Below are 27,694 nucleotides of genomic sequence, written 5' to 3'. Positions count from 1 at the left end.
TGACAATCATGTTCACTTTATTTTTTTTGTTTCCCATTGAATACATACAAATACATAGACAATACATGTATAAACGCACCCACAAACACACTGAGAAAAGTATATCTACATTACGCATACAAGATCATTCATTCTGAGATCCTTCTGCAGCCTGTGTCACCAAAATATGCCTCAAATATGAGGACCAAAGGGTGTAAATCATCTCAAGTGTATGTATTGGAATCCAAGTGACACTTATCTTTAACGGTGTGAGAACTCAATGAGGCGTCCTCACAGTGAGGGGGCAGCAGTGAGCAGGCACTTGGCATCTCTGGAGAGGAAGTGGCCCACGGGACTCCTCTGGCCCCAGGTCTGCTGCAGGACCTCGCGGTCCAGTTTGTTGAGCCTCTGGGAGCACAGCCGCAGGTCCTGGACCTGTTCTGACAGGCCGTCCAAACTACAGCTGTCCCAGGGGCCGGCTACCTGACAACCTGAGAAAGAGAGATGGAACAAATTAGAGGGACTTAGAGACAGACTGAGAACCAATAGACTACTATAGGCCTAATGTACCTTGGAGGTTGAGATGGGTCAAAGGTCTCTGGGCATCACGGAGGGCGGAGAGGAGGCTGTAGAGTCCTGCTGAGGTCACCGCCGGGTTCCCTGACAGGTCCACAGACACCACGGAGGGACAGAGAGGCAGACATCTGGACACACAGAACATACGGATCTCAATACTGGACAATCACATAAACCAGAGGGCGGACACTTGGAAAAGGCACAGGCAGCTCAACTAAAAGGACAAGGGTGACATGAATAGAGAGAAAACACAAAATGCACACACACCTGGCGAGGGTGGCCACGCTGTTGTTCGTCAGTCCATTTCCCCCCAGGCTTAGGTGGGTCAGGGAGCAGTCATCCTGTGGAACACACAAAGAACCAGTCAGAACCATGTCCTCCGTGACTCAGGAAGGGACCAATCAAATCCCTGATCTCATGGTGTGCCCTTGACCAGGCAATTAGAACTATGTATTAGTAGTAGACCTGGGTGTGTATTTGATCATATATTTCAAATAGTTATTTTATGTGTGAGTATTTTCAAATAAATGTGTCCCGAATCAACTACTTCTATTGGTTAAATGGATGGAAGTGTATTTGAGTCAATGAATTGTTTTTTTCAGATACATGCCAATACTTCAAGTGGATTTCCAAAAAATGTGTTTTCTGGAAAATAATGCATGACGTGGAAGGTGTTCCACGACACGTTAGCGGAGTTGAATTATTTTTCAGAGAACGCATAAAGCCCTGAGTTGATTATCCCTTTTATACATACCATGGCTATAATTTAACGTATTTGCCGCTAGAAAATGTGACAACATCCACTGAAGTAGCTAGCAAGTTTACTGGCTAGATAGTGGCAGTAGTTGCCTTGGTAACCAAACCATCATCCTGGGCTTGCTATTATGAAAATCGAATTAAACAATGCCAATGTTTTCATTTCAACTTTTGCCTTCAAAAGCAGCTCAAAAATAGAACATGTAAGAATGAACTTCATAGCCATTGAATTATACTGCGCAATTGTATGGAAATAATTAAGCAATAAAGGCCTGGGGGGGTGTGGTATATGGACAATATACCACGGCTAAGGGCTGTTCTTAAGCACAACGCTGTCAGAGGAAGGCCCAACGCTTGGACACAACCCTTAGCAGTGGTATAATGGCCATATATCACAAACCCCAGAGGTGCCTTATTGCCATTATAAACTGTTTACCAATGGAATTAGAGCAGTAAAAATAAGTGTTTTGTCATACCCGTGGTATACGGTCTGATATACCACAGCTATCAGCCAATCAGCATTCAGGGCTCGAACCACCCAGTTTATAAACACGCAGGGCTCATTATAAACTGGGTGGTTCGAGCCCTGAATGCTGATTGGCTGACAGCCGTGGTATACCACAGGTATGACAAAACTGTTATTTACTTTTATAATAGCAATAACACACCTCAGGGGGGAGTGATCTACAGTACATTCGGAAAGTATTCAGACCCCTTGACTTTTTGCACATTTTGTTACGTTACAGCCATATTCTAAAATTGATTACATCGTTTATTTCCCCTCATCAATCTACACCCAATACCCTATGACAAAGCAAAAACAGGTTTAGAATTTTTGCACATTTATTAAAAATAAAAAACTTAAATAAAAATATAAATATCACATTTACATAAGTATTCAGACCCTTTACTCAGTACTTTGTTGAAGCACCTTTGGCAGTGATTACAGCCTCAAGTCTTCTTGGGTATGACGCTACAAGCTTGCCACAACTGTATTTGGGAAGTTCTCCCATTCTTCTCTGCAGATCCTCTCAATCTCTGTCAGGTTGGAAGGGGAGCGTCGCTGCACAATCTTGGTTTCATCAGACCAGAGAATCTTGTTTCTCATGGTCTGAGAGTCCTTTAGGTGCCTTTGGGCTAACTCCAAGTGGGCTGTCGTGCGCCTTTTACTGAGGAGTGGCTTCGTCTGGCCACTCTACACTAAAGGCCTGATTGGTGGAGTGCTGCAGAGATGGTTGTCCTTCTGGAAGGTTCTCCCATCTCCACAGAGGAACGGTGGAGCTCTGTCAGAGGGACCATCAGGTTCGTGGTCACCTCCCCGGCCAAGGCCCTTCTCCCCTGATTGCTCAGTTTGGCCGGGCGGCCAGCTCTAGGAAGAGCCTTGGTGGTTTCAAACGTCTTTCAATTAAGAATGATGGAGGCCACTGTGTTCTTGGGGACCTTGAATGCTGCAGAAATGTTTTGGCACCCTTCCCCAGATCTGTGCCTCGACACAATCCAGTCTCGGAGCTCTACGGACAATTCCTTCGACCTCATGGCTTGGTTTTAGCTCTGACATACAGTCAACTGTGGAACTTTATATAGACAAGTGTGTGCATTTCCAAATCGTGTCCAATCAATTGAATTTACCACAGGTGGACTCCAATCAAGTTGTAGAAACATCTCAAGGATGATCAATTTAAACACGATGCACCGACCTCAATTTCAAGTCTCAAAGCAAAGGGTCTGAATACTTACGTAAACAAATGTTTTATTTTTAACAAATGTGCAAACTTTTAAAAATCTGTTATTGCTTTGTCATTATGGGTTATTTCATGTAGATTGTTGAGGAATTTTCATTTCATCCTTTTTAGAATAAGGCTGTAACAAAATGTGGGCAAGTCAAGGGGTCTGAATATTTTCTGAATGCACTGTATGGCCAATATACCACGGCTAAGGTCTGTGTCCTGGCACTAAGAACAGCCCTTAGCCGTGGTATATTGGCCATATACCACACCTCCTTGGGCCTTATTGCTTAAATATTCAACTACTTGTCTTTTCAAATAAACAATATCTGAATACTTACTTCAAAGTGTACAGTATGTGAAAGTAATTGAGAAATGTAAAATAGTATTTGAACCCAGATCTGCTTAATACCAGGCAGTTAGTACTATGTCATCCAATATGTCAATGTTGAGTTCTCAGCTTGGCCTCCAGCTTAAACATTAGGCGACATGAATCCTACTTACAAGGGGGACTATCACTACATTTGTTCCTCTATTGAAGACAACCTTGCCATAGCTCCCCTTTAAGTCAAATGCTATACACACTAAGATACAACCATTGTGTCTTCCTCAACATATCAGCACATGTTTCTTGGCCTGAATAGCAAAGGCAAAGTTGTGCAGCAGATAAGTGTGAATGACATGCTTCCTTTTCAACCTGTGAAATGTTATTTCCACATGCTTTCAGCTGCGCCTGCCTCAGACCTGTGGTACAGGTAACTGCCAAAATAAAGGAAACCCCAACAAAGGGAGTTGGGCCACTGCGAGCCGCCAGAACAGCCTCAATGCACCTTGGCATAGATTCTACAAGTGCCTGGAACTATATTGGAGGGATGTGACACCATTCTTCCATGAGAAATACCATCATTAGGTGTTTCATGTTTGTGTTGAAGAATTTTCAGGCGCCACTCCAGAATCTCCCATAAGTGTTAAATAAGCGGAAATTAGTTCGCATTTTCTACCTCTCGTTCCGTTGGGCATTCCTAAAGGGGAAATGAATGGGGGAAATAAATGGGGTATAGGGAGATAACCTCAGAACTTATTTTTGGCATAACACAGGCTAAAGATATCTTACACGCTTTGTTCTTGGAGAGCCTTTATGTGCTCAAAATAAGTAAGTTGCTAACGAGTCACTAACTGTCAGAGAAATGGAACTACAACATTAGTCGCAACATTTTCACATCACTACAGCGACCACGCAAACTAGTCTACGCTACATTACGCCAAAAAGCTAGTTGGTTTAGTTAGCCCTTCTGCTTACCAGCTCAAACAAAAATGCAAGGATGGTATATTGTTTTGCTCCAGGCTGCAAACCATATCTCTTCAGCGGGAAGGTGCTCATTTTATCGTTTCTCAAACGATGTTGTCCCGAGGAGACTTTGGGTCCGTCTAATAAGTACGCCAAGTCTGTTAGCTAGACGTCAAAGGCATGCTAGCTAGACGTCAAAAGAGTTTTTTTTTTTTTTTTTTTTTTTTTTACATGTTAGCACAGATGTTAGCTTTTTACAAAATTCACAAAAAGTGATGTTAGCTGATGAGATCTCATAGAAGAAAATGTATAAGATCTCATAATCCTGTATAGGGTTGCACATTATGGGGAACATTCAGAGGTGGAAACTTTCCGTGGGAATTAACAGGAATATGGGAATTAAAGGGAATACATAGGAATTAATGGGAATATATGCAAATTAATATTAATACCACTTAAATGTAGATGTTTTTTTGCAACGGATATATTTACCATATCATATGGAGACAGAAACCTTTTACCTTATCATAAGTAGACATAATTGCAAATGATTAAATCCTTCCAATAGAAAAAAAGAAACTATTTAGTTACAAATTTAACTTAAATGAGTTGACTCTTCACATGGGAAGATTTCACTGAACAACAAAAGGGACTATTGAATGATCCCCAATGATCCATCGCATCTCCCAAAAATGTTTTCAACATACATCTGTAAAATTATAGTCTAGAAACTAAAGCTTTGGTTGTCTTCCTCTCAGGCTTCCATGTCTTCTCCCTGGACCTCCTCAATGTCCACCTCTTGAACGTCAGACTCTGAGGCCTCATCTTCACTGTCACCTTCCAACCTTGTTGAGGATGGCTCGTTGTCAGGCTCAAAAAGCCTCACATTTGCCCGAACGGCCACCAATTTTTCAACCCTTGTATTGGTCAGCCTGTTGAGTGCTTTGGTGTGTGTGTTCCCAAACAAGGACCATTTGCGCTCTGAGGTGGCTGTTGGTGGTGGGATTTGTAGGATGATCGAGGCAACAGGGGAAAGAGCCTCAGATCCACAAAGTCCCTTCCACCAGGTGGCTAAGGAGATATGTTGGGACCACTGCTATATTGCGTCTCCATCCCAAAGCCCTTGCTTGGAAGTGTGCTTCGCCAGACTGCCAAGAACCTTGTCCTCATCCAGGCCAAGATGGTGGGACACGGTAGTGATGGGCATTTTTATACTAATTAACTCAGGTACCACACCTGTGTGGAAGCACCTGCTTTCAATATACTTTATATCCCTCATTTACTCAAGTGTTTCCTTTATTTTGGCAGTAACCTGTATGGGTTTACTGGTTACAGCGAAACAAGAGTTACCAGAAACCTAACCAATTGTTTGGACAAATACCAATAAAAGCTTTTTATCATTTATCAATTTATTTCTTGTAATTGCACATCAGTTTCTTTTCGTGTACCGTCATGGACAAATTTACACCCACTTAAGGCTACTTAGAGAATGTGATAGTTTGTGCAGTTCTTTAGCCAAACAATGCTTAATTAATGTCAAGTATTCTAATGATGCAGTATTTGAATTTGTGTGTGTGTGAGCGCGCGCATTTGTGTGTTTGCTTGTGCTGTGTACCTGGGACAGGACTGACGTCAGGTGTTCTAAAGCAGGGTGGTCAGCGGGTCCACAGCGGATGGCAGACAGATGGAGGTGTGTGAGACAGTGGAGAGGCAGAGTCTTCAGGACCAGCTCAAAGCCTGTAGAGCCCAGAGCATTATGGGATAGATTCACAGACTTCAGGTGCCCTGTACCTGTGGGATGATGAGATGATACTGATTCTTCTGGAACATTTCAAATTACCTCAAACAGATAGCAATGCATCCATTTGGCGTTGTCTCCACCATTTATTTACATTATATTTAATAATAAAAATGATAAAATAACATTTAGCAGATGCTTTTATCCAAAGCGACTTAAAGTCATGCATGCATACATTCTATGTATGGGTGGTCCCGGGACTCTGGAGTGGCTAATGCTAATATTTAGAATATCAGTGTGAAAAGGGTATATTAATGAGCCTGTTTACCTGCCAGGGCTCTGGCCAGTAGGAGACGGTGTTGCTGTAGGCAGCGGGCTGTGAGGTTGCAGGCCTGCAGGGAGAGGCTTGCCAGTAGGGGGCACGCTGACAGCAGGCAGGACAGGGCCTGGGACAGACCATCACCCAGCGGGTTCACACTCAGGTCCAATTCCTCCAGACACTAGAGAGAGATGGGAGGGAAGAGACGACCATTTTGTTTAGCTAGCCATCAACACATCCATCCATATGTAGCAAGGCGGACTTGATGTAGCCGCACTACGCCATCCTTTACATAGTCATCCTGTTCTTATAGTTTAGATATGAATAATCGACACGTTGTTGCGACACGTTGCTGAACCTATAGGTGAGCAACAATAGTGAACACATACATACTACATTATTGATTCAAACTTTTGGTCAGTCCATATACTATTCTTAAATAACATGACCTCTGTGCAGAATAGAACAATATAAAATTACACAGACCAGTGTCCTGTAAACCATCACTGAAGATAGGGTACAGAATCCTGGGCCCCTACAAGTCCATATAGGGGCACCGCGAGAGCCTTACAGGTGAGTATTATACGTCAGTCCCATAGTGATGCATATGTTTATGAAACAACATTCTGGGATGCTAAAACATTCAAGGATAACAAAAAAGGCCTTCTGACATTCATAGCTTCACTTGCGTTCCAGCTGAGAGTATTTCACTAGAAAATAAGAAACTATTCTTACAAATTACACTAAGTAAATACAAACAAACTAAGTAAATACAAAATCAATCCTATTTATACTGAACGAAAATATAAAACGTAACATGTGAAGCGTTGGTCCAATGTTTCATGAGCTGAAATAAAAGATCCCAGACATTCTCCATATTCACAAAAAGCTTTTCTCTGTTTAGTACACAAATGTGTTCACATCCCTGTTAGTGAGCATTTCTCAATTTTCAAGATAATCCATCCACTAGACAGGTGTGGCATATAAAGAAGCAGATTAAACAGCATGATCATTACACAGGTGCACCTTGTGCAGGGGAAAATAAAAGGCCACTAAAATGTGCTGTTTTGTCAACACAATGTTGAGGGACTGTGCAATTTTCATGTTGACTGCAGGAATGTCCACCAGAGCTATTGCCAGAGAATTTAATGTTAATTTCTCTACCATAAGCTGCCTCAAACTTTGTTTTAGAGAATTTGACAGTACATTCATCCGGCCTCACAACCACGTGTGGCCACGCCAGGCCAGGACCTCCACATCCGGCTTCTCACCACCAGGATCGTCTGAGATCAGCCACCCAGACAGCTGATGAAACTGTGGGTTTGTACAACCGAGGAATGTCTGCACAAACTGTCAGAAACCGTCTCAGGGAAGCTCATCTGCGGGCTCGTCGTCCTCACCAGGACGTGACTACAGTTTGGCGTCGTGACCGACTTCAGTGGGCAAATGCTCACCTTCAATGGCCACTGGCACGCTGAAGAAGTGTGCTCTTCACGGATGAATCACAGTTTCAACTGTACTGGGCAGATGGCAGACAGCGTGTATGACGTTGTGTGGGCGAGCGGTTTGCTGATGTCAACATTGTGAACAGAGTGCCCCATGGTGGGGTTATGGTATGGGCAGGCATAAGCTACGGACAACGAACACAATTGCATTTTATCGATGGCAATTTCAATGCACAGAGATACCGTGACAACATCCTGAGGCCCATTGTCGTGCCATTCATCCGCCGCCATCACCTCGTTTCAGCATGATAATGCACGGCCCCACGTCGCGAAGATCTATACACAATTCCTGGAAGATGAATGCGTGTTGCCCAGCAACAGCCCCAAAACATCACTGCTCTAGAGGAGATCTGCATGGAGGAATGGGCCAAAATACCAGCAACGGTGTGTGAAAACCTTGTGAAGACTTACAGAAACCGTTTGACCTCTGTCATTTCCAACAAAGGGTATATAACAAAGTATTGAGATAAACTTTTGTTATTGACCAAATACATATTTTCCACCATAATTTGCAAATAAATTCATAAAAAATCCTACAATGTGATTTTCTGGATTTTTTTTCCTCATTTTGTCTGTCATAATTGAAGTGTACATATGATGAAATTTACAGGCCTCTCTCATCTTTTTAAGTGGGAGAACTTGCACAATTGGTGGCTGACTAAATACTTTTTTGCCCCACTGTATTTGTAAGACGATTTTCCACCACAATATCCAGCAAGTTCGCACAGCCATTGAAGAGGAGTGGAACAACATTCCACAGGTCACAATCAACAGCCTCTATACGTGACACGCTGCATGAGGCAAATGCTCACACCAGATAGACTGGTTTTCTGATCCACACCCCTACCTTTTTTTTAAGGTGTCTGTCAGCAACAGATGCATATTTGTATTCTCAGTCATGTGAAATCCATAGATTAGGGCCTAATGAATTTATTTAATTGACTGATTTCCTTATATGCACTGTAACTCACTTTAAAATCTTTTTAAAAATTGTTGCATGTTGCGTTTATATTTTTGTTCAGTGTGGTTACCGGGAAAGCAGGTTGAGTCTGCCCTTCCAAGGCGTTCGCCGCCTTCTTCAGCCCCTCCCCCGTGATGTGATTGGAGGACACATCCAGATGGCGGAGCCGAGGCATGGTGACGGCAGCGGCGACCAACTCAGGGAAGAGGTCATCGTGGAGACGGTTGCCAGACAGCTGTAGCTGGGTGAGGCTGGCCTGCAGTTTGAGGGCACGGAGGAGAGGGGAGAGGGAGGAGGGGGGCAGGCTGAGGCCACACACTGACACAGAGGGACTGCCATCCTGCACCTCACACAGACGAGCCACACGCTTGTTCTCCTCTAGAGAGACAACACACACACAGAAAAACATGGCATGGATTAACAATGCACTTCAGGCATTCAAATACCAGTAATTTAGGCATACACTCTCAAAACGTTTAATTCTGTTATTCACCGATGAACTGGATGTCGATTAAGGTAGCCCCACGCACCTCTCTGATTCAGAGGAGTTGGGATAAATGCGGAAGACACATTTAGGTTGAATGCATTAAATTGCGCAACAGACTAGGTTTCCCCCTTTCCTTCCCTTACTCGCACATCTCCGCGGGCAGGACATTAACCAGGGAGGTTATCAGTTGTTCACATACTCACCCACTGCCAGGCTGTGGCAGGCCTTCTTGTAGCGCTCAGGAAGAGGGGGGAGGTCCCACGAACACACCTCAGCCAGGACCTGCAGTGAACATAATCATCAGCCTTTTCCTTATTTAGTTATGTTCACTACATGAACAACTGCAGAGATTACACATTTGTGCGTCTAATATTGCAGTCCTTCACATCACCATTTATAACTGAGGCAGCGCTGTTCCAGATTATCAGCACAAGTAGCAGAATGTCACATTCCTACTTATGCCAATTTCAAGGTAGGAGTTTCTTCTACCGACAGATCTAGGATCAGATGACCCTATCCTCACTCTTAATGTTAACCATTAGACTGAGGGATTAAATAAGATCCTGTGTCAGTGGTTAGAAAAGGTCCAATGCAGCAGTTTTTATCTCAATATCAAATCATTTCTGGGTAACAATTAGGTACCTCAGTGTGAATGTTTACAATTAAAAAGGTCAAAAAGGAACAAAAATAGCTTCTTAGCAACAAAAATGTTGCTAGGAATGTCGGAGTGGGCAGGGGAAAATGAGCTGTTATTGGCAGAGAAGCAGGAAGCACCAGTGACTCTGTGACTCTCAAAAAAAGGTGGTCAGATGAAGTAGATGCTAAACTACAGGACTGTTTTGCTTGCAGACTGGAACATGTTCCGGGATTCTTCCGATGGCATTGAGGAGTACACGACATTAGTCACTGGCTTTATCAATAAGTGCATCGAGGACATCGTCCCCACAGTGACTGTGCGTACATACCCCAACAAGAAGCCATGGATTACAGGCAGCATTCGCACTGAGCTAAAAGGGTAGACCAGCCATATCATGGAGCAGGACTCTAACCCGGAAGCCTATAAAGAAATCCCACTATGCCCACCAACGAACCATCAAACATGCAAAGCGTCAATACAGGACTAAGATTGAGTCGTACTACACCGGCTCCGACGCTCGTCGGATGTGGCAGGGATTGCAAACGATTACAGACTACAAAGGGAAACAGAGCCGAGAGCTGCCCAGTGACACGAGCCTAGCAGACGAGCTAAATTACTTCTATGCTCGCTTCGATTCAAATAACACTGAAATATGCACGAGAGCATCCGCTGTTCCGGACGACTGTGTGATCACGCTCCCCGCAGCCGATATGAGTAAGAGCTTTAAACAGGTCAACATTCACAAGGCTGCAGACCCAGAGGGATTACCAGGACGTGTACTCCGAGCATGCGCTGGCCAACTGGCAAGTGTCTTCACTGACATTTTCAACCTCTCCATGACTGAGTCTGTAATACCAACATCTTTCAAGCAGACCACCATAGTCCCTGTGCCCAAGAACACTAAGGTAACCTGCCTAAATGACTACCGACCTGTTGTACTCACTTCTGTAGCCATGAAATGCTTTGAAAGGCTGGTCATGGCTCACATCAACACCATTATCCCAGAAACCCTAGATCCACTTCAATGTGCATACAGCACCAACAGATACACAGATGATGCAATCTCTATTGCACTCCACACTGCCCTTTTCCACTTGGACAAAAGGAACACCTACGTGAGAATGCTGTTCATTGACTACAGCTCAGCGTTCAACACCATAGTGCCCTCAAAGCTCATCACAAAGCTAAGGACCCTGGGACTAAACACCTCCCTCTGCAACTGGATCCTGGACTTCCTGACTGGTCCAAGCACAACAAGACAGTCGTGAAGATGGCACAACAAAACCTATTCCTCCTCAGGAGACTGAAAAGATTTAGCATGGGTCCTAAGATCCTCAAAAGCTTCTACAGCTGCACCACTGAGAGCATCCTGACCGGTTGCATCACTGCCTGGTATGGCAACTTCTCTGCCTCCGACCGCAAGGCACTACAGAGGGTAGTGTGTACGGCCCAGTACATCACCGGGGCCAAGCTTCCTGCCATCCAGGACCTCTATACCAGGCTGTGTCAGAAGAAGGCCCTAAAAATTGTCAAAGACTCCAGCCACCTTAGTCAGACTGTTCTCTCTGCTACCGCACGGCAAGCAGTACCGGAGCGCCAAGTCTAGGTCCAAGAGGCTTCTTAACAGCTTCTACCCCCAAGCCATAAGACTCCTGAACAGCTAATCAAAGGGCTACCCAGATTATTTGCATTGCCCCCCCCCCCCCCCCCTCCCTCCCTCCTACGCTGCTGCTACTCTGTTATTATCTATGCATAGTCACTTTAATAACTCTACCTACATGTATATATTCCCTCATTTACCTCGACACCGGTGCCCCCCGCACACTGACTCTGTACCGGTACCCCCTGTATATAGCCCCGCTATTATTATTTACTGCTGCCCTTAAATTATTTGTTATTGTTCTCTTACATTTTTTATAGGTATTTTCTTACAACTGCATTGTCGGTTAAGGGCTTGTAAGTAAGCATTTCACTGTAAGGTCTACTAAACCTGTTGTATTCGGCACATTTACATTTACATTTAAGTCATTTAGCAGACGCTCTTATCCAGAGCGACTTACAAATTGGTGCATTCACCTTATGACATCCCACGCACAGGTGACTAATATAATTTGTTTGGAACTGTTTCCTATTGGTCTATCAATTAATTTACTCCATCCTACCAAAACAGGCTGAAATTTCAGGCGATCTTTTCAAACAGCTCTTACACTAAAAGTGCATTATCATTTTCACACAATTATTCCAACCTCCGGTGTTTTACGTGTATTTCCACACTATCGTAAGTGTTTGGCCTCACCTCTTCATTGGTGTGGAGAACAGCCAGTAGCAGGTCTTGGGGAGAGAGCAGAGCGCCCTCTTTCTGCAGCGAAAGGCGTGGCAGGAGGCCACAGGCCTGGTAGTAACGCTGGGCCGCCTGTTCACATAGCCACGACACCGTGCATGAGTCTGCCTCGCTGGAATACACAGTGTTACACACACACACAGTGTTATGAGCACGCACGCACACCCCCCCCCCAGTTACAAAATATTTTCTTCTTCTTGAACTGCACTGTTGGTTAAGGGCTTGTAAGTAAGCGTTTCAAGGTAAAGTCTACACTTGTTGTATTCGGCGCATGTGACAAATAAAGTTGGTTTTGATTTTATTATAGAAGCTGAATCTCAAGCAAGGCCAAAAGGGCCCCCCAAGTGCGGCAGGTAGCCTAGCGGTTAAGATTGTTGGGCAAGTAACGAAAGGTCACAGGTTTGAACCACTGAGCCGATTAGGTGAAAAATCTGTCCGTGCCCTTGAGCAAGGCACTTACCCCTAATTGCCCCTGTAAGTCGCTCTGGATAAGAGCGTCTGCTAAATGACAAACATTTTAATTTAAATGTACCACTTTAGACATTCACTCTCTTTCACACATACATGCAGGAAGACAAAGACACCAACCTATGTGGTACTGGTATCAGAAACACGTTAGCTTGAACCCTGACCCGCATTCTGATTGGTGCAAGCATTGGCGCAGCGACTGCCTGGTTTGGGACCTGAGGTTGAGAGGCAGAGAAATACAATTTTACAAACAATAAAAATAGAACTACTAGAACAAAATCCCCTTTCAAGTCAATGATCCGTGATGGGTGAACCAGTCTAGTAAAATATATTTCTACGTTACAAACCATGAACTACCCATGAACTGAGTCTGCGACATATCTTTGCAAGTCCGTCCCTGACAGTCCAAAACAGAATCTTGATGAACGATGTGCCGGTAACAGCCTAATATGTCCTGCTACTATAATGATGTGACTTGACTGTCTCTCGCGCTGTGCTTGATGGAGCTTGCTTGTTAAAATTGAACCAATAGAAAAGGTCCAAAAGGGCAAACCCGCCCACCTGGCACTCCAGGCAGACTAAATGAAAACGCTCAAGGTATTTGAAAGATTTGAAATAGTATTTGAACCCAGGTAGGATCTCACTTGATCTCTCTGACCTGCTGAGTGCTGTAGCGGGTCTGAGGCGGCGTGGAAGCTTGAGGGTCGTCGTCGTCGTCAGTTACGGTGGGACTCTGTGGCCTGCTGACCTCTCGGCGGCCTAGCATTACCATGCCTGAGAGCTGAGTCATCTTCACCTGCCGCGTCATGCCGCGCAGAGGGAGACCCCTACTAAGGGAGGTCGACACTGCAGGACGAAAAAACAAAAACAAAAAAACTGGTTGTGATTCCACTGGCTATTACTGCCCCTTATAGTTCATAGATAGTAACAAGAATATGCTTGTGCTCCTCTGTTAGATTCCATATGGTTTCTACATTGAAGTATAGAGATGGGGCTGTGTGTGTGTGTGTGTGTGCGCGTGTGCATGTGTGTGTGCGTGTGCGTGTAATCATTGCAGCTGCTACACACCTCTGCTAGCCATTTCAGTCGTGGTTGAACGACAGTTCTGACTCCTGGCCCCTGATGACATATTCAAGTCCCGCCTTCCATTCTGCTCCTCCCCCACTCTCCTCTTCTTCTTTGGCTGAACATTGCCCATGTCATTCTCCAGCCAATCATCTATCAGATATTCCTCCTCGGGAACAAGCGCTGGCCTGCTATTGGACGACACCGCCGGTGTGCTGCTGAACTGCGGCAGGCTCTGGGAGAGAAGGCGGGTCTTGGCACTGCCTAGGCCGCGAATGGCACTGTGGTACTCCTCCCTGCCAAAGACAGAGGGTGCCGCAGACTCTCTCGCTTCAGGAACAGAAGAGCTTGTTTCCTGGCTGGGGGGAGCTTCCTGTGGAGCTGGGGCTGCTCGGAAACGTCGGCGTGGTCGGACAGGGTGCAGAGGGCTAACCGCGCCATCCAAGTCACTGTGGTCGGAGGAGCTGCTGTCATCCTGAGGAAGACAGAGATTATTTGTCAGCAGGAACAGTGTCTCACTTGCAAATCTGCTTCACAACAACTAACTTTATGAACGCTGCTCTTGACTGAGATTCTATGACAGTCGTAAAGTGCTGGGTCATTGAGATTTGGTTTCAAACCTATGACAGACATCTAATTTCCTATGTTGTAATTCAACTAGTACCCCAAAGAGGATGGAGGCCTCTGTCCCTCTGTGTCGTTGTTGGGGCCCCGCTGTGCCTTTGGAGTGGCTCGGTTTGGGGATAGGTGGTATTGCGCTCTCCTTGGGGCTCCTGGTTCTGGGCTGGATGTTGGTGGACGAATGGCGCCCTCCGGTGGGGATCAGAGGCTCTGAGTTCTCAGCATCAAACAGCTGACTGTCCTGCAGAGCATCAAATGGCTTGGGGGCCGCGGGAGCGGTGGGGACTGTGGTAAAGAGAGTGTAGAAAAGTTAAGCGCACAGTAGAATAGTTAACGTCCTTACAGCAACAGGAATGTATATTGTGTGAGACGCCATATTTTGTGGACATTAATTAAGCAGATTTTAGGCCTCACAAACAGTGTGTGTGTGTGTAAGATGATGAATTCACATGTACGGGGTATATATACACACACAACACAAACTAAATGTGACACATTGAATATACAACAAGGTTGGGGTCAATTTCATTTTAATTCTAGTCAATTCAGGAAGTACACTGAAATTCCAATTCTCTTTGACGCTTTTCACTGAGGAACATTTTGAATTTGGTTTACTTTCTGAATTGACTGGAATTTCAATGGAATTGACCCCAAACATAAAGGCCTCATAACCACACAGTTTCATTATATAAACCACTCTTCACTGTTCTAGCCTTCTTGTATTGCATAGGCCTACACCCACCAGAGGAAGTATGTAGGCCTCACCTAACCCTGCTAGGGCCCTCCTCAGCAGTTCCTCTGTGCTGGACAGCTCATGTCTAGCCTCCTGGTCCAGCTCTCTTCTGTACATCCTCTGCCACAGACGCAGGCTGTCCAGGGGTGTCTCACCCTGAGGGGGACACAGACGTACATGAGCCACTTGCACAAACACTCACAGGTGCATGCCCCCCCCCCCCCCCCCCCCCCCCCAAACAAACATGCGCACAGTCCTCCAAAACACACACACACCATCTTGTCCTGACCTTGGCATTGCGGACAGTGACTGAGGCCCCCCTCTCCACCAGTAATCTGGCCACTTGGAAGTGTCCACAGTAGAGGGCGTCGTGCAGGGGGGTGACCCCCTCACACAGTGACCCCCCCGGGTCGTTAATGTCAGCCCCCCTTTCTAGCAACAGAGCCACCACATCTGAGAGAGAGAACAGAGGGCGAGAGAGAGAGAAGCAGATGAGGGTTAAAATGTTGATTAAGTCCAGACCTGCCAACCCTGTCCAGCTTTATAGAGTACCAGACGCGCGCGGCAAATTGGGGTTTCAACTCAAGTGCCAAAAAGTCCTCCCCCCCCCCGAACGCTCACTGTGTGAGTCTGATCAATTGTACCAAATGAAGTCTATAAAAGGTTGGAGTACCTTCTTGACAGCATTCCATTTACACATATGGTAAAAGTCACTAACAAGATGTAATTAGAAAGAACACACAAAGGGCCTTCATTCTTGAAGTTTTTTTATTTTATTAAACAAAATAACACAGTTATTTGTTTAGGTACAAAATGTACAAACGTCTTATCCACGAAAAAAATTTTTTTTTAACTCTGATAAATGTTTGAAGCAGAGCATCAGTATCAAATAAACATGTTATCCATAATAAAAATGAAAAAGCTATGATAGGAAACAGTGGGTGAGAACAAATCTTCTGGAGACAGATTTGCCTGGTAGCTAGCAGATTTAGGCTCACGCAGCAGAGCATCAGGGTAGACTTCTCTGTGGCAAACAGTTCCTCTGGCAATCGTTGAAACCTAGTTGGTAACGAGGGCACTCAGCATGTCTGTACTGAGGGAGGCTCTGTACTGGGTTTTGTTCTTGGAAACGAGACTGAGTATTCGTTCGCACTCCGCATTGCTATGGAATATGACCAATATCCCCAGCCGAAAGGTGGGAGTAGACCAGGCTGCCCCCCCCCCTTCTCATTGTGCCGATTTCTCTCCAGGCCTGATCCGTGCGCATGTTGACCAGACTCTGCTCAAAGGTTGTTGCCTGATAGAGTCTGAACTCATCTTCCACCAGATCAACAGAGGCTCCCTCGGGAATAACGCAGGGAAAGCGTGCCATGGAAAAAGTTGAGGGATGAGAACTTGGTTGTCTGCCTGTTGGCAATGTCAGCGACCACTGCATGCTGGAGGAGCACATCTCCAAATGGAAATTTCATGTAGTCTACTGCAGAAGAAAATATATTTCTGACATCTGCATTGGTCTTCAGATCCAGCTTGCCTTGGACACCAAGTTCAGTCTCTATAGTAGAGGAACGCTTGTCACCTCTCAAAACAGGACCAATCACCAGGGCCAGCTCACAAGTCTTGGCTTTTTAGACACGGTTCCTAATCAACTTCCGTGGCCTCCAACTGCTCTTAAACGCTAGTAAAACCAAATGCATGCTTTTCAACCGTTCGATGCCTGCACCCGCACGCCCGACTAGCATCACCACCCTGGACGGTTCCGACCTAGAATATGTGGACATCTATAAGTACCTAGGTGTCTGGCTAGACTGCAAACTCTCCTTCCAGACTCATATTAAACATCTCCAATCCAAAATCAAATCTAGAGTCGGCTTTCTATTCCGGAACAAAGCCTCCTTCACTCACGCCGCCAAACGTACCCTAGTAAAACTGACTATCCTACCGATCCTCGACGATGTCATCTACAAAATAGCCTCCAATACTCTACTCAGCAAACTGGATGAAGTTTATCACAGTGCCATCCGTTTTGTTACTAAAGCACCTTATACGACCCACCACTGCGACCTGTATGCCCTAGTCGGCTGGCCCTCGCTACATGTTCGTCGTCAGACCCACTGGCTCCAGGTCATCTACAAGGCTATGCTAGGCAAAGTGCCGCATTATCTCAGTTCACTGGTCACGATGGCTACACCCACCCGTAGCACGCGCTCCAGCAGGTGTATCTCACTGATCATCCCTAAAGCCAAAACCTCATTTGGACGCCTTTCCTTCCAGTTCTCTGCTGCCTGCGACTGGAACGAATTGCAAAAATCTCTGAAGTTGGAGACTTTTATCTCCCTCAACAACTTTAAAAATCTGCTATCGGAGCAGCTAACCGAACGCTGCAGCTGTACATAGTCCATCTGTAAACTACCCACCCAATTTACCTACCTCACCCCCATACTGCTTTTATTTATTTACTTTTCTGCACTTTTGCACACCAGTATCTCTTCTTGCACATGATCATCTGATGATTTATCACTCCAGTGTTAATCTGCTAAATTGTAATTATTCGATTTATTGCCTACCTCATGCCTTTTGCACACATTGTATATAGATTCTCTTTTTTCTACCATGTTATTGACTTGTCTATTGTTTACTCCATGTGTAACTCTGTGTTGTTGTCTGTTCACACTGCTATGCTTTACCTTGGCCAGGTCGCAGTTGCAAATGAGAACTTGTTCTCAACTAGCCTACCTGGTTAAATAAAGGTGAAATTTATAAAAAAATAAATAAAATAAAAAACACTAGATCGCATCGACACAGACTGCAAACTGGCTACACAAAGCTTAAGTAGGCTACCGCAAAGGGAATCTGGCCACTGTTCAGTAGGCTACCGCAAAGGGAATCTGGCCACTGTTCAGTAGGCTACCGCAAAGGGAATCTGGCCACTGTTCAGTAGGCTACCGCAAAGGGAATCTGGCCACTGTTCAGTAGGCTACCGCAAAGGGATTCTGACCGCTGTTCAGTAGGCTACAGCAAAGGGATTCTGACCGCTGTTCAGTAGGCTACCGCAAAGGGATTCTGACCGCTGTTCAGTAGGCTACAGCAAAGGGATTCTGACCGCTGTTCAGTAGGCTACAGCAAAGGGAATCTGACCGCTGTTCAGTAGGCTACAGCAAAGGGATTCTGACCGCTGTTCAGTAGGCTACAGCAAAGGGATTCTGACCGCTGTTCAGTAGTCTACTGCAAAGGGATTCTGACCGCTGTTCAGTAGTCTACCGCAAAGGGAATCTGACCGCTGTTCAGTAGTCTACTGCAAAGGGAATCTGAACGCTGTTCGCTAGAATAGTCCGGTGTTTCAGCCTATGTAAAGGTGCCTATTGGATTTCTTTGCAACGCATGCATCATTTCAGATCTTTGAAATTGATAAAATCTCAAATCTAGTGCAAAGGCACTTTAGAAGCATTGCCTCTATAGCTAATACAGGACACTCATTCATTCTTCATCGCGCCGTCTTCTAAACTCCCGACTCCATTTAATGCCAAGATGTTTATATTTATTTTGATTACGTATACTTTTGTAATGCTTTTTTGTGACGTGGATCATAATTACAGTTACAGTCTATCAGGTTGCGTGATCCTCGTAATGTTACATGGAAAATACAACGAATGGGATGCAGAAATAAATGTATATCACACTCACACTTGTATTTGCATTTCATTTCTTTCACTAGCAAATGCAGGTGAACTGCTGGCACTTTAGAGCCCACAATGTCCAGCTTATGTTCGCTAACGTTAGCTTGAAACAATCCGTGTTTACCTTTCCACAACACACGGAGTGGAAAAGGGATTTGGCCATGTGTTTACGTACAGCTGACAGTCGGCAAACTCAGCATCACAACAAACAAGGGGTAGCTACGTCCAATAATGATGTATTAACCTCCATGTCCGTTGACACAAACCCCTTACATGTCTGTGTGTTGCAGCTCGAGAATCGGGATGTTAGATTTACTCAGTGGATTTATTTTTTATTAAAATTCATTTCTGCATACTTTTAACTGTTACCTGTGTGTCCGTGGTTGCTGGCCTCGTGGAGAGGAGTCCAGCCACAGTAGTCCCTGGGGTTGACAGGATGACCCTGAGACACAGACATACTGGCTGAATACTACCATAGACAGTACCATAGCCACAGAGAAGTAGTAGGAGTATAAACCCAGTTCCAATCACCTGCTCCACCAGGTACTGGACCTGCTTCAGGTTCCCATCTATACAGGCTCTGTGGAGAGATGTCTCCCCCTTCTCATTCCTCTTGTTCCACTGAAATCGAGACAGACATGAGCCTCTGCTTCTTTCAGTAACTTGAATGCAGACTGCTTACACAAGCAACATTTTTTTTTTATCCCAGACAAATCAAAAACAAAGCCACCATTGACAAATCTGGCACTTACCCGACCCGACTTTCTCTTGCCGCTACAGACCATCTTGTCATCGTCCTCTACGGAGAGACAAGAGAAAGACACTCAGACAATTAGCCAGACGTAAATAATCTGCCAAAGCAGTGCCAATTTTCATTGCTTTATTCAGCAACATCCTGTATGCTAAACTAAATGACTGGATAGCTCAAACTGAGGTAAAATGTGCTTATTCTGTCATATGATAGATGCCCGCAGAGGACAAACATAGCTGTGGAGACCGTAGTCTCACTCACCAGAGTCTGAAAGCTGGATATCGCTGTCCTCCATGGGTTCACTGTTCTCCATCTCCTCTTCGTCCTCCTCTCCCTCGCTCCCCCCCTCAGGACTCCAGCCCTCGGTGGCACACAGCTCCTCTAGCCTGGCCTGCGTGTCATCAGTCTGCGACGAGCCCCTGCGGCTCTGGGCAGCTAGCCACGTCTTCAGGACTCGCCTCTGATTAAGAGAGCGACGGGAAGGCGAGAGACCAAGAAAGAGAGAGAGAAATAAATAAAATGAAGATGGAAAAGAAAAACGCGGTTTCTGCTGTCCGTAGAAAAAAAATATTTGATCTATACAGGCCTAGTGCTTTTCATTTCACTGGGGGGGGGAACAATTAGCATATTTCTATGGTGAGCCCAGTCAGTGGACCACTACAACCTACAGTACCTGTAGTTTGGGTTGGCCAGCGCTCTGTGCACAGCGCAGGGCAGTGTCGTAGCTACAGTCCACATCCTCCACGGTCCTCCCACTCTCCTCCTGGGCTGCTGCGATGTTCAGCCACGTGTTACACTCCTGACAAACACAAACAAAAATGACGTGAGCATGGATTAAAAGAAGCACAGTCAATGCTGATAAGATAGTATGCACCAAAGGAAACTTTTCTATATGACAAGCCCAGACTAAGAAATCCAGCCCCATTCTGTCCAGCCCCAGGCCTGAGTCCCAGGCACACCCAGGCAGGTCATACCTCTTTGGGGTTGCCCTGTCTGAGGGCCAGCTCCTGTCTGTAATGCTCCACAGCCTTGTCATGCTGCCTGATGTCTGTGTAGGTGGCAGCCAGGGACACGTGAATGACAGCCAGCTCCCGAGCAGGCTTCCCCAACGCCTCTGCACTGGATAGCTACCGAACAGCGGCAACAGACAAGTGTCATGTCATTGGATAGGTCAATGTTACACAATAAATACATGGATTGTTCATGCAGCTCACGACACACAAGACTGACAGGTATACATTACGGCGGGAGTGGGGATAGGGAACGTTTGGATGGATGTGTACTCATCCAGGCAAGTGATTTAAATAGTTCAACTTTAATAAACAGGAAGTGAAAATGGACACCGGAAGTGGTGACTGTGTGGGGCTGAGTGAGTGTGATGTTTTCACCTGCGTACGGTAGGCGTCCAGGGCGTTGTGGTAGCATCCCACTTTACAATAGAGGTCCCCCAGCTGCTCCGCCAGTCCCACAGCCTCCTGGGAACGCCCCTCGTCACCCAGCTCCCCCACTGCTTCCTCCAGCTGACTGCCCCGAATCGCTACGGCAACCACACACACACACACAGAGTTCAAAGTTGCTGCAAGAGTAAGAAAAACCATTGAATCTATGAAAATGACATTTTCCCCCAGACACAGAAAGCCCAGTCCATGTTGACATGTGTGGCCCAGCCCCACTCTGTTTCTCTTAAAACCCCAGAGATGGAGAAACAAGCTTCTCTCTCTCACCTTGTTTGAAGGCCTTCTTCACAGCTTCCCTCTCCACAGCCTGCTGGGAGCCCAGAGTGAAGGCCTTCTTCAGGGAACGCCTGGCCGCCACAAAGTCCCCCAGAGACAGCTGCACCTACACACACACACACACAACGTACATAGAGACACATGTAACAGAGGTGATTGAGTGACCACCCTCACGTGATCCCTTGAGAAACCCTGCTTAAGATCTGAAGAGTTGCATTGCGAGTCAATACCCAGGCTTTTAATGGGCAGGTGCAGACCCAGGCTCGAAACCCTGTCGCATGCTTGAATGCACAGCCAAATGCGCACAAACACACACACACACACTAGCTTATACTGTTAATGTGAAGTCAGTTCTAACATACAACTGTAATGCTTTATTACTGACTGAATTAGTGTGTTCATTTAAAATGAAAAATCGAACGCCAAGAGAATTTCCACTCCTTACCTTGCCGATGGAGTGGAAGCACTCGCTCTCGCTGAACTTGTCTTTGATCTTGCGGGCACACTCCTTGGCCTGCTCCAGACTGCGCAGGGCATTGGAGTGGTGCCCGTTGCGGAAGTAGATGTTGCCCAGGTTTAAGTTGGCACGGTACAAATCCTCCAGGAGCTGGTTCTTCCTATACAGACAAGGCAGAGGGACACCAACTCACTTAAAGGTAAGATATTAGGAAAGGTACAAGGATGCCATGGCTTGAACCTTACTCTAGGTCCTAGTTCAAAGTGTATTAGACCTAGGTATATATTTACAGTGTGGCATTGTATTGGGCTGTACTTCATGTTCTGTCTGCTATTAAATGTGTGGCATTGCAGGTGTATCTGTAGTCTAGCCGATGCCACTGAACAGCAAGCGTTGGTGTCATGGTGTGCTAACCGTGTTACCATTGACAGACCAGCGCCGCATCCACAAAGCGTCTCAGAGTAGGAGTGCTGATCTAGGATCAGAATCCCACCTGTCCATATAATCTTATCAATGATGATGTAAAAGGCCAAACTGATCTCCCGTGGATACGGGCCCAGGTTGAGGTGAGCTCTTACTCTGCAATGTAGACGCTGAGGCGGATGTATTCACTGCATTGCTTGGCCTCCCCCAGGTGGTCACACACCAGCCCAAGGTTGAGGTACAGGCGAGCCCTCATCTCACTCAGCTCCAGAGCACCCACTGTTCCTGAGGGTGAGAGGAGATGAAGCGTTGTACAGGAGGAAGAGAAAGACGGAAAACCATGAATAGGCCCAGGGGTTTATCCTGATCAGATCAAGTGTTCAGGAAAAACTCTGGGCCCCAAATATGCCCAAAAATGTGACTTTTCTGTTCACACATTTATTTGCCTCACTTGGATTCATATATAAAAGCCATCCCACAAACACACAGTACCAGTCAAGTTTGGACACACCTACTCATTCAAGGGTTTATCTTTATTTTTGAAAACTATTTTCTACATTGTAGAATAATAGTGAAGACATCAAAACAATGAAATAACACATATGGAATCATGTAGCAACCAATAAAGTGTTAAACAAATCAAAATATATTTTAGATTTGAGATTCTTCAAATAGCCACCCTTTGCCTTGATGACAGCTTTGCACACTCTTGGCATTCTCTCAACCAGCTAAATGAGGTAGTGACCTGGAATGCATTTCAATTAACAGGGGTGCCTTGTTAAGTTAATTTTTGGAATTTCTTTCCTTCTTAATGTGTTTGAGCCAATCAGTTGTGTTGTGACAAGATAGGGGTGGTATACAGAAGATTTCCCTACTTGGTAAAAGACCAAGTCCATATTATGGCAAGAACAGCTCAAATAAGCAAAGAGAAACGACAGTCCATCATTACTTTAAGACAGGGGTGTCAAACTCATTCCACGGAGGGCCTAGTGTCTGCAGGTTTTTGGTTTTTCCTTTCAATAAAGCCCTAGACAACCAGGTGTGGGGAGTTCCTAACTAATTAGTGATGTTAATTCATCAATCAAGTATAAGGGAGGAGCGAAAACTCGCAGACACTCGGCCCCCCGTGGAATGAGTTTGACACCTGTGCTTTAAGACCATCAAGCATTATGATGAAACTGGCTCTCATGAGAACCGCCAAAGGAAAGGAAGACCCAGAGTTACTTCTGCTGCAGAGGATATGTTCATTAGAGTTACCAGCCTCTGATTGCAGCCCAAATAAATGCTTCACAGAGTTCAAATAACAGACACATCTCAACATCAACTGTTCAGAGGAGACTGCGTGAATCAAGCCTTCATGGTCGAATTGCTGCAAAGAAACCACTACTAAAAGGACACCAATAATAAGAAGAGACTTGCTTGGGCCAAGAAACACAAGCAATGGACATTAGACTGGTGGAAATCTGTTCTTTGGTCATATGCGTCCAAATTTGAGATTTTTGGTTCCAACCGCCGTGTCTTTGTGAGACGCAGAGTAGGTGAACAGATGATCTCCACATGTTTGGTTCCCACTGTGAAGCATGGAGGAGGTGGTGTGATGGTGCTTTGCTGGTGACAGTGTGTGATTTTAGAATTCAAGGCACACTTAACCAGCATGGCTACCACATCATTCTGCAGAAATACTCCATCCCATCTGGTTTGCGCCTAGTGGGACTATCATTTGTTTTTCAAAAGGACAATGACCCAAAACACACCTCCAGGCTGTGTATGGGCTATTTGACCAAGAAGGAAAGTGATGGAGTGCTGCATCAGATGACCTGGCTTCCACAATCACCCGACCTCAACCCATTTGAGATGATTTGGGATGAATTGGACTGCATAGTGAAGGAAAAGCAGCCAACAAGTGCTCAGCATATGTGGGAACTCCTTCAGGATTGTTGGAAAAGCATTACTCATGAAGCTGGTTGAGAGAATGCCAAGAGCGGGCAACGCTGTCATCAACATTTACATTTACATTTAAGTCATTTAGCAGACGCTCTTATCCAGAGCGACTTACAAATTGGAAAGTTCATACATATTCATCCTGGTCCCCCCGTGGGAATTGAACCCACAACCCTGGCGTTGCAAGCGCCATGCTCTACCAACTGAGCCACACGGCAAAGAGCAAAGAGCAAAGGCAAAGAGCGGCTACTTCGAAGAATCTCAAATATATTTTGATTTGTTTAACACTTGATGACTACATGATTCCATGTGTTATTTTATAATTTTGATGTCTTCAATATTATTCTACAAATAATAAAATTTAAATAAAGAAAACCCTTTTTATGTGTGAGGACCGGCAAAATGTCCTCAATTCTCCGAATTTTTGTTGGGTTTACTGTTCTTGTGGTACTCACAAGTATAGTAAAATGTGTACACACCTTCCAGTTCTTTGTCAACAATAGTCAGGCTCTTCTTAAAGGCATCTTCCGCATGCTTCAAGCTTTCCCTCGATTGGTCAGACTCGTAGCGGAAGAGGAAGGTTCTTCCAATGGTGGCCAGTGCCCTTTGTTCCTCTGCATGATCATTGACGTCGCGAGCCAGATGAAGATGACGTCGCTGGTGCTGAATCCAAATACACACTCTTAATTAATATACTCTGCTTGTGTATGATTGGCAACAAGTGAAATGGTGGGGATACTATTGTAATAAACTGTTGGTTAGTACAGAATCTGATTGTATTAAACATTTTGCCTGTTCTTGTTGTGCCTTTCAGGCTGCATAGTTAGTCACAAAAATGTATCCAAATGTGTAGCACAAGACCAATCTGAAGTTCCAGTCCTGCGGACAGTTGGCATCCCAAGTAATGTGCCCATCTGAAACAAAAGCAGGTAGAGGATCAGAGAGTAAAGCTTGAGCTGTTCACTCACCTTCAAAGCCGCCGCAATGTTCCCCATCTCCGCATAGCACTCCCCGATCTTACGATTTGCCACTGCACGTCCAATGACGTCATGGATTGCCGTGGAAATTTTCAATTCCTGACGATGTTCCTCAATGGCAGCTCCATAATCACCTGATAGGAAACAAAATGTGCAGAATCGTAGAGATGAATCAAGAAAAAACATGATGATTAAATGATTCCTCATGAAACCCTGACAAAAAAAAAGAACATGACTTGGGGGATTTTCTCGAAATGTAAAGCATAGAATAGTCCTTTGGAGGAAGGATTGTTGACATATGCTGTTAGATACAAATGTCAAATATGATTGAGAAATAATTACTCAAAATTGCTAAATGTATGACATTTTGGCCTCACCCAGGCCTTCTTTAAGACTCCATGTTTCATCTGTAGACGCCACAAAACAAAAATTGGGGTCATATGAAACTTAACGCTTGCTCTGTAATAGGAGTAGTATTTTTGATTTGAATCAAATAAACATGAATTTTTCAATATTGAAAAATATAAACATGAATATTGAAATCCCAAATCTTAGATTTGGCAAATGTTTCAATATTGTTGAACATAATACTCTATTGCATATCAAAGTTCCAGAGTGGGATCGCCAACAGAGGGCGGCCATTTTCACATTCACTCTGTCGGTGTTGCTTACAAATTGGATCATAACTCTAAAAGTAGCAGAGATCACACCCTGGAACTTTGATATTCCCTTAGAGTATATTATATTCAATAATATTACAAATATTAAAATCTAAAATGTTCTATTTTCAATATTCATGTTTATATTTTTCAATATTAATATAAAAAGGTTATTGAAGTCAAAATACTATCATATTACAGAGCAAGCGGTACATTTTCATATAAAACCAACATTTGCTTCGTATCACCTAAAGATGAAACCCTATGGAGTCTTAAAGGAGGCCTGGGAAAAGGCCAAAATGTCATAAATATGCCAACTTTCCTAATAGCATAACTGAGAAATAATTTTAATACAAACATGTCAACAATCCTTCCTCCAAAAGGACTATTCTATGGATTTGTTAAAATACCAAAACTCATGGTCTTTTTATGTTCGAGTTTCATAAAGAATAGATATGACTAAATTGACACTTTCTCTATGCAATACAGTAAAAAGATGACCACATTACCATTTCGTGACAGCACCTCTCCCAGTTGATTGCACAGACTGGCCTCTTCTCTCAGATTATTATTGCTCTGAGCTTTACTCTTAGCTTTCTCTAGTTCTGTGGGTAAAAATATGTGTGTGTAAAATAATATATATCACACACACATACACACACACACACACAAATATACACAAATGACAATTGCCAGAATGCCTTGGTATGAGGTATGTTTGGTCAACAATAGTCTCGCGTTGCCACACCTTCAACATCATGTCAACAACAACCAGGCAATCATGATATATATAAAAACGTTCTGGCAAGTTTAGCTAACAGCCAATGCAGCTTTTGGCAACTAACGTTAGCCAGCTAGTACTTATCGTTACATGATCGGAGTAAAGGTGAGCAACTTACGTTTTATCTCCCGGGCAATGCTCATCTTGTCCCGTTTGAAAGCGTACGTTAGGCAGAACTGACCAAATAAATCGAAGATCTGCAAGCTAGCTAGCTAGCTATCATTGACAGAGTAAGGTACTAACGTTACACGGCTGGCTTGATAGCTAGCTAAATTAGCTGGCTAACTAGGAGTGATTGTGAAGACACTAACATCAGCTACCGTTTTTATTGTTCTGTCTGCTGTTCGACTTTACTGACTACCTCATTATACGATTTCTACACTCACATTTTTCTTGATCATGAACCATAGTTCCTACATAATCCGATGTATAACGTTAATCCGTTTTTGTAGCTAAAATCATTTGTTGTCGTCTCAATAACTTTCCATAAAATCCCGCCAATGTTTATTCTTCTTCGGGATTGGGTTGGCAGATCATATCCAACGTTTAAGGTGCATACACCGCCACCTACTGTAATGGAGTGTGAGGCCAGTCACGGCCTACCTACATTAATAAATTCTCTTCATTATTCCTGTTCCTCTAAGGAAGTGAAATAGAGCCCTAGACACCACTTCCCTCCCCTCACTACACCACCCAAACCCGTCCAGCCTCTCCAACCCTTTCACCCAATCTCACCCTATCTACGTCATACAGTTCACAAAATATCAACACACTTGCACCGTTTCCTCCACTAAACACTAATAATCGTAGACTTGTTTCATGTCTCTCTATCATCCATAACGTGGCATTCAAACCTGTGTGCCCAAACCGTAGTCTACTCCACACAACTTCCTCTCTCCTACACCCCATACTCCCCACCTCTTCCTTTGCTGACCGGTGCAGAGGATAAAATTGCCTCCCCTTACTTCTAGCATCCTACTCCCTTTGCCAAAGATTGAGCCCTTTTGCCCGGATCAAGAACCTGACTTCCCTGCGGCCCAGCGGGACCTGAATATCTACTCCCTCTCTCCTCACAGCACTCTTAGCCACAACATTGTCTT

General features: G+C 44.7%; 1 protein-coding gene across 1 annotated transcript; it reads right to left on the bottom strand.

The window, feature by feature from the left end:
* On the bottom strand, window positions 1-27,111 carry tonsl (tonsoku-like, DNA repair protein). Its single transcript, XM_055864345.1, has 28 exons — window positions 26,713-27,111; window positions 26,323-26,418; window positions 25,146-25,288; window positions 24,657-24,840; window positions 22,392-22,521; window positions 21,802-21,973; window positions 21,348-21,462; window positions 21,012-21,160; window positions 20,598-20,750; window positions 20,297-20,422; window positions 19,885-20,083; window positions 19,625-19,671; window positions 19,404-19,493; window positions 19,242-19,314; window positions 15,488-15,651; window positions 15,231-15,354; window positions 14,509-14,750; window positions 13,848-14,319; window positions 13,438-13,625; window positions 12,900-12,994; window positions 12,267-12,423; window positions 9,537-9,615; window positions 8,917-9,224; window positions 6,390-6,561; window positions 5,939-6,114; window positions 823-896; window positions 550-683; window positions 1-470 (listed from the first exon to the last, which is right to left on the bottom strand). The coding sequence occupies exons 1-28, from the start codon at window positions 26,735-26,737 to the stop codon at window positions 271-273; spliced, it is 4,287 nt and encodes a 1,428-aa protein (XP_055720320.1). The 5' UTR covers window positions 26,738-27,111; the 3' UTR covers window positions 1-270.
* Window positions 27,112-27,694: the final 583 nt, after the last annotated feature.

Source organism: Salvelinus fontinalis, chromosome 16, assembly GCF_029448725.1.
Source record: "Salvelinus fontinalis isolate EN_2023a chromosome 16, ASM2944872v1, whole genome shotgun sequence".
Taxonomy (NCBI): Eukaryota; Metazoa; Chordata; class Actinopteri; order Salmoniformes; family Salmonidae; genus Salvelinus; species Salvelinus fontinalis.
The sequence above is the reverse complement of the archived record's forward strand: the minus strand, read 5'-3'. Positions and strand labels throughout refer to the sequence as shown.

What these genes read in the sequence shown, in the direction of transcription:
- tonsl (XM_055864345.1), bottom strand. Translation starts at nt 26,737, where the DNA reads ATGAGCATTGCCCGGGAGATAAAAC. An exon ending in CAGCAACCACGGACACACAG is followed by an intron (nt 15,652 to 19,241) that starts GTAACAGTTAAA and finishes TCTCTCTCTCAG; the next exon opens with ATGTGGTGGCTCTGTTGCTA. An exon ending in ACTGGCCAGAGCCCTGGCAG is followed by an intron (nt 6,115 to 6,389) that starts GTAAACAGGCTC and finishes ATCATCCCACAG; the next exon opens with GTACAGGGCACCTGAAGTCT.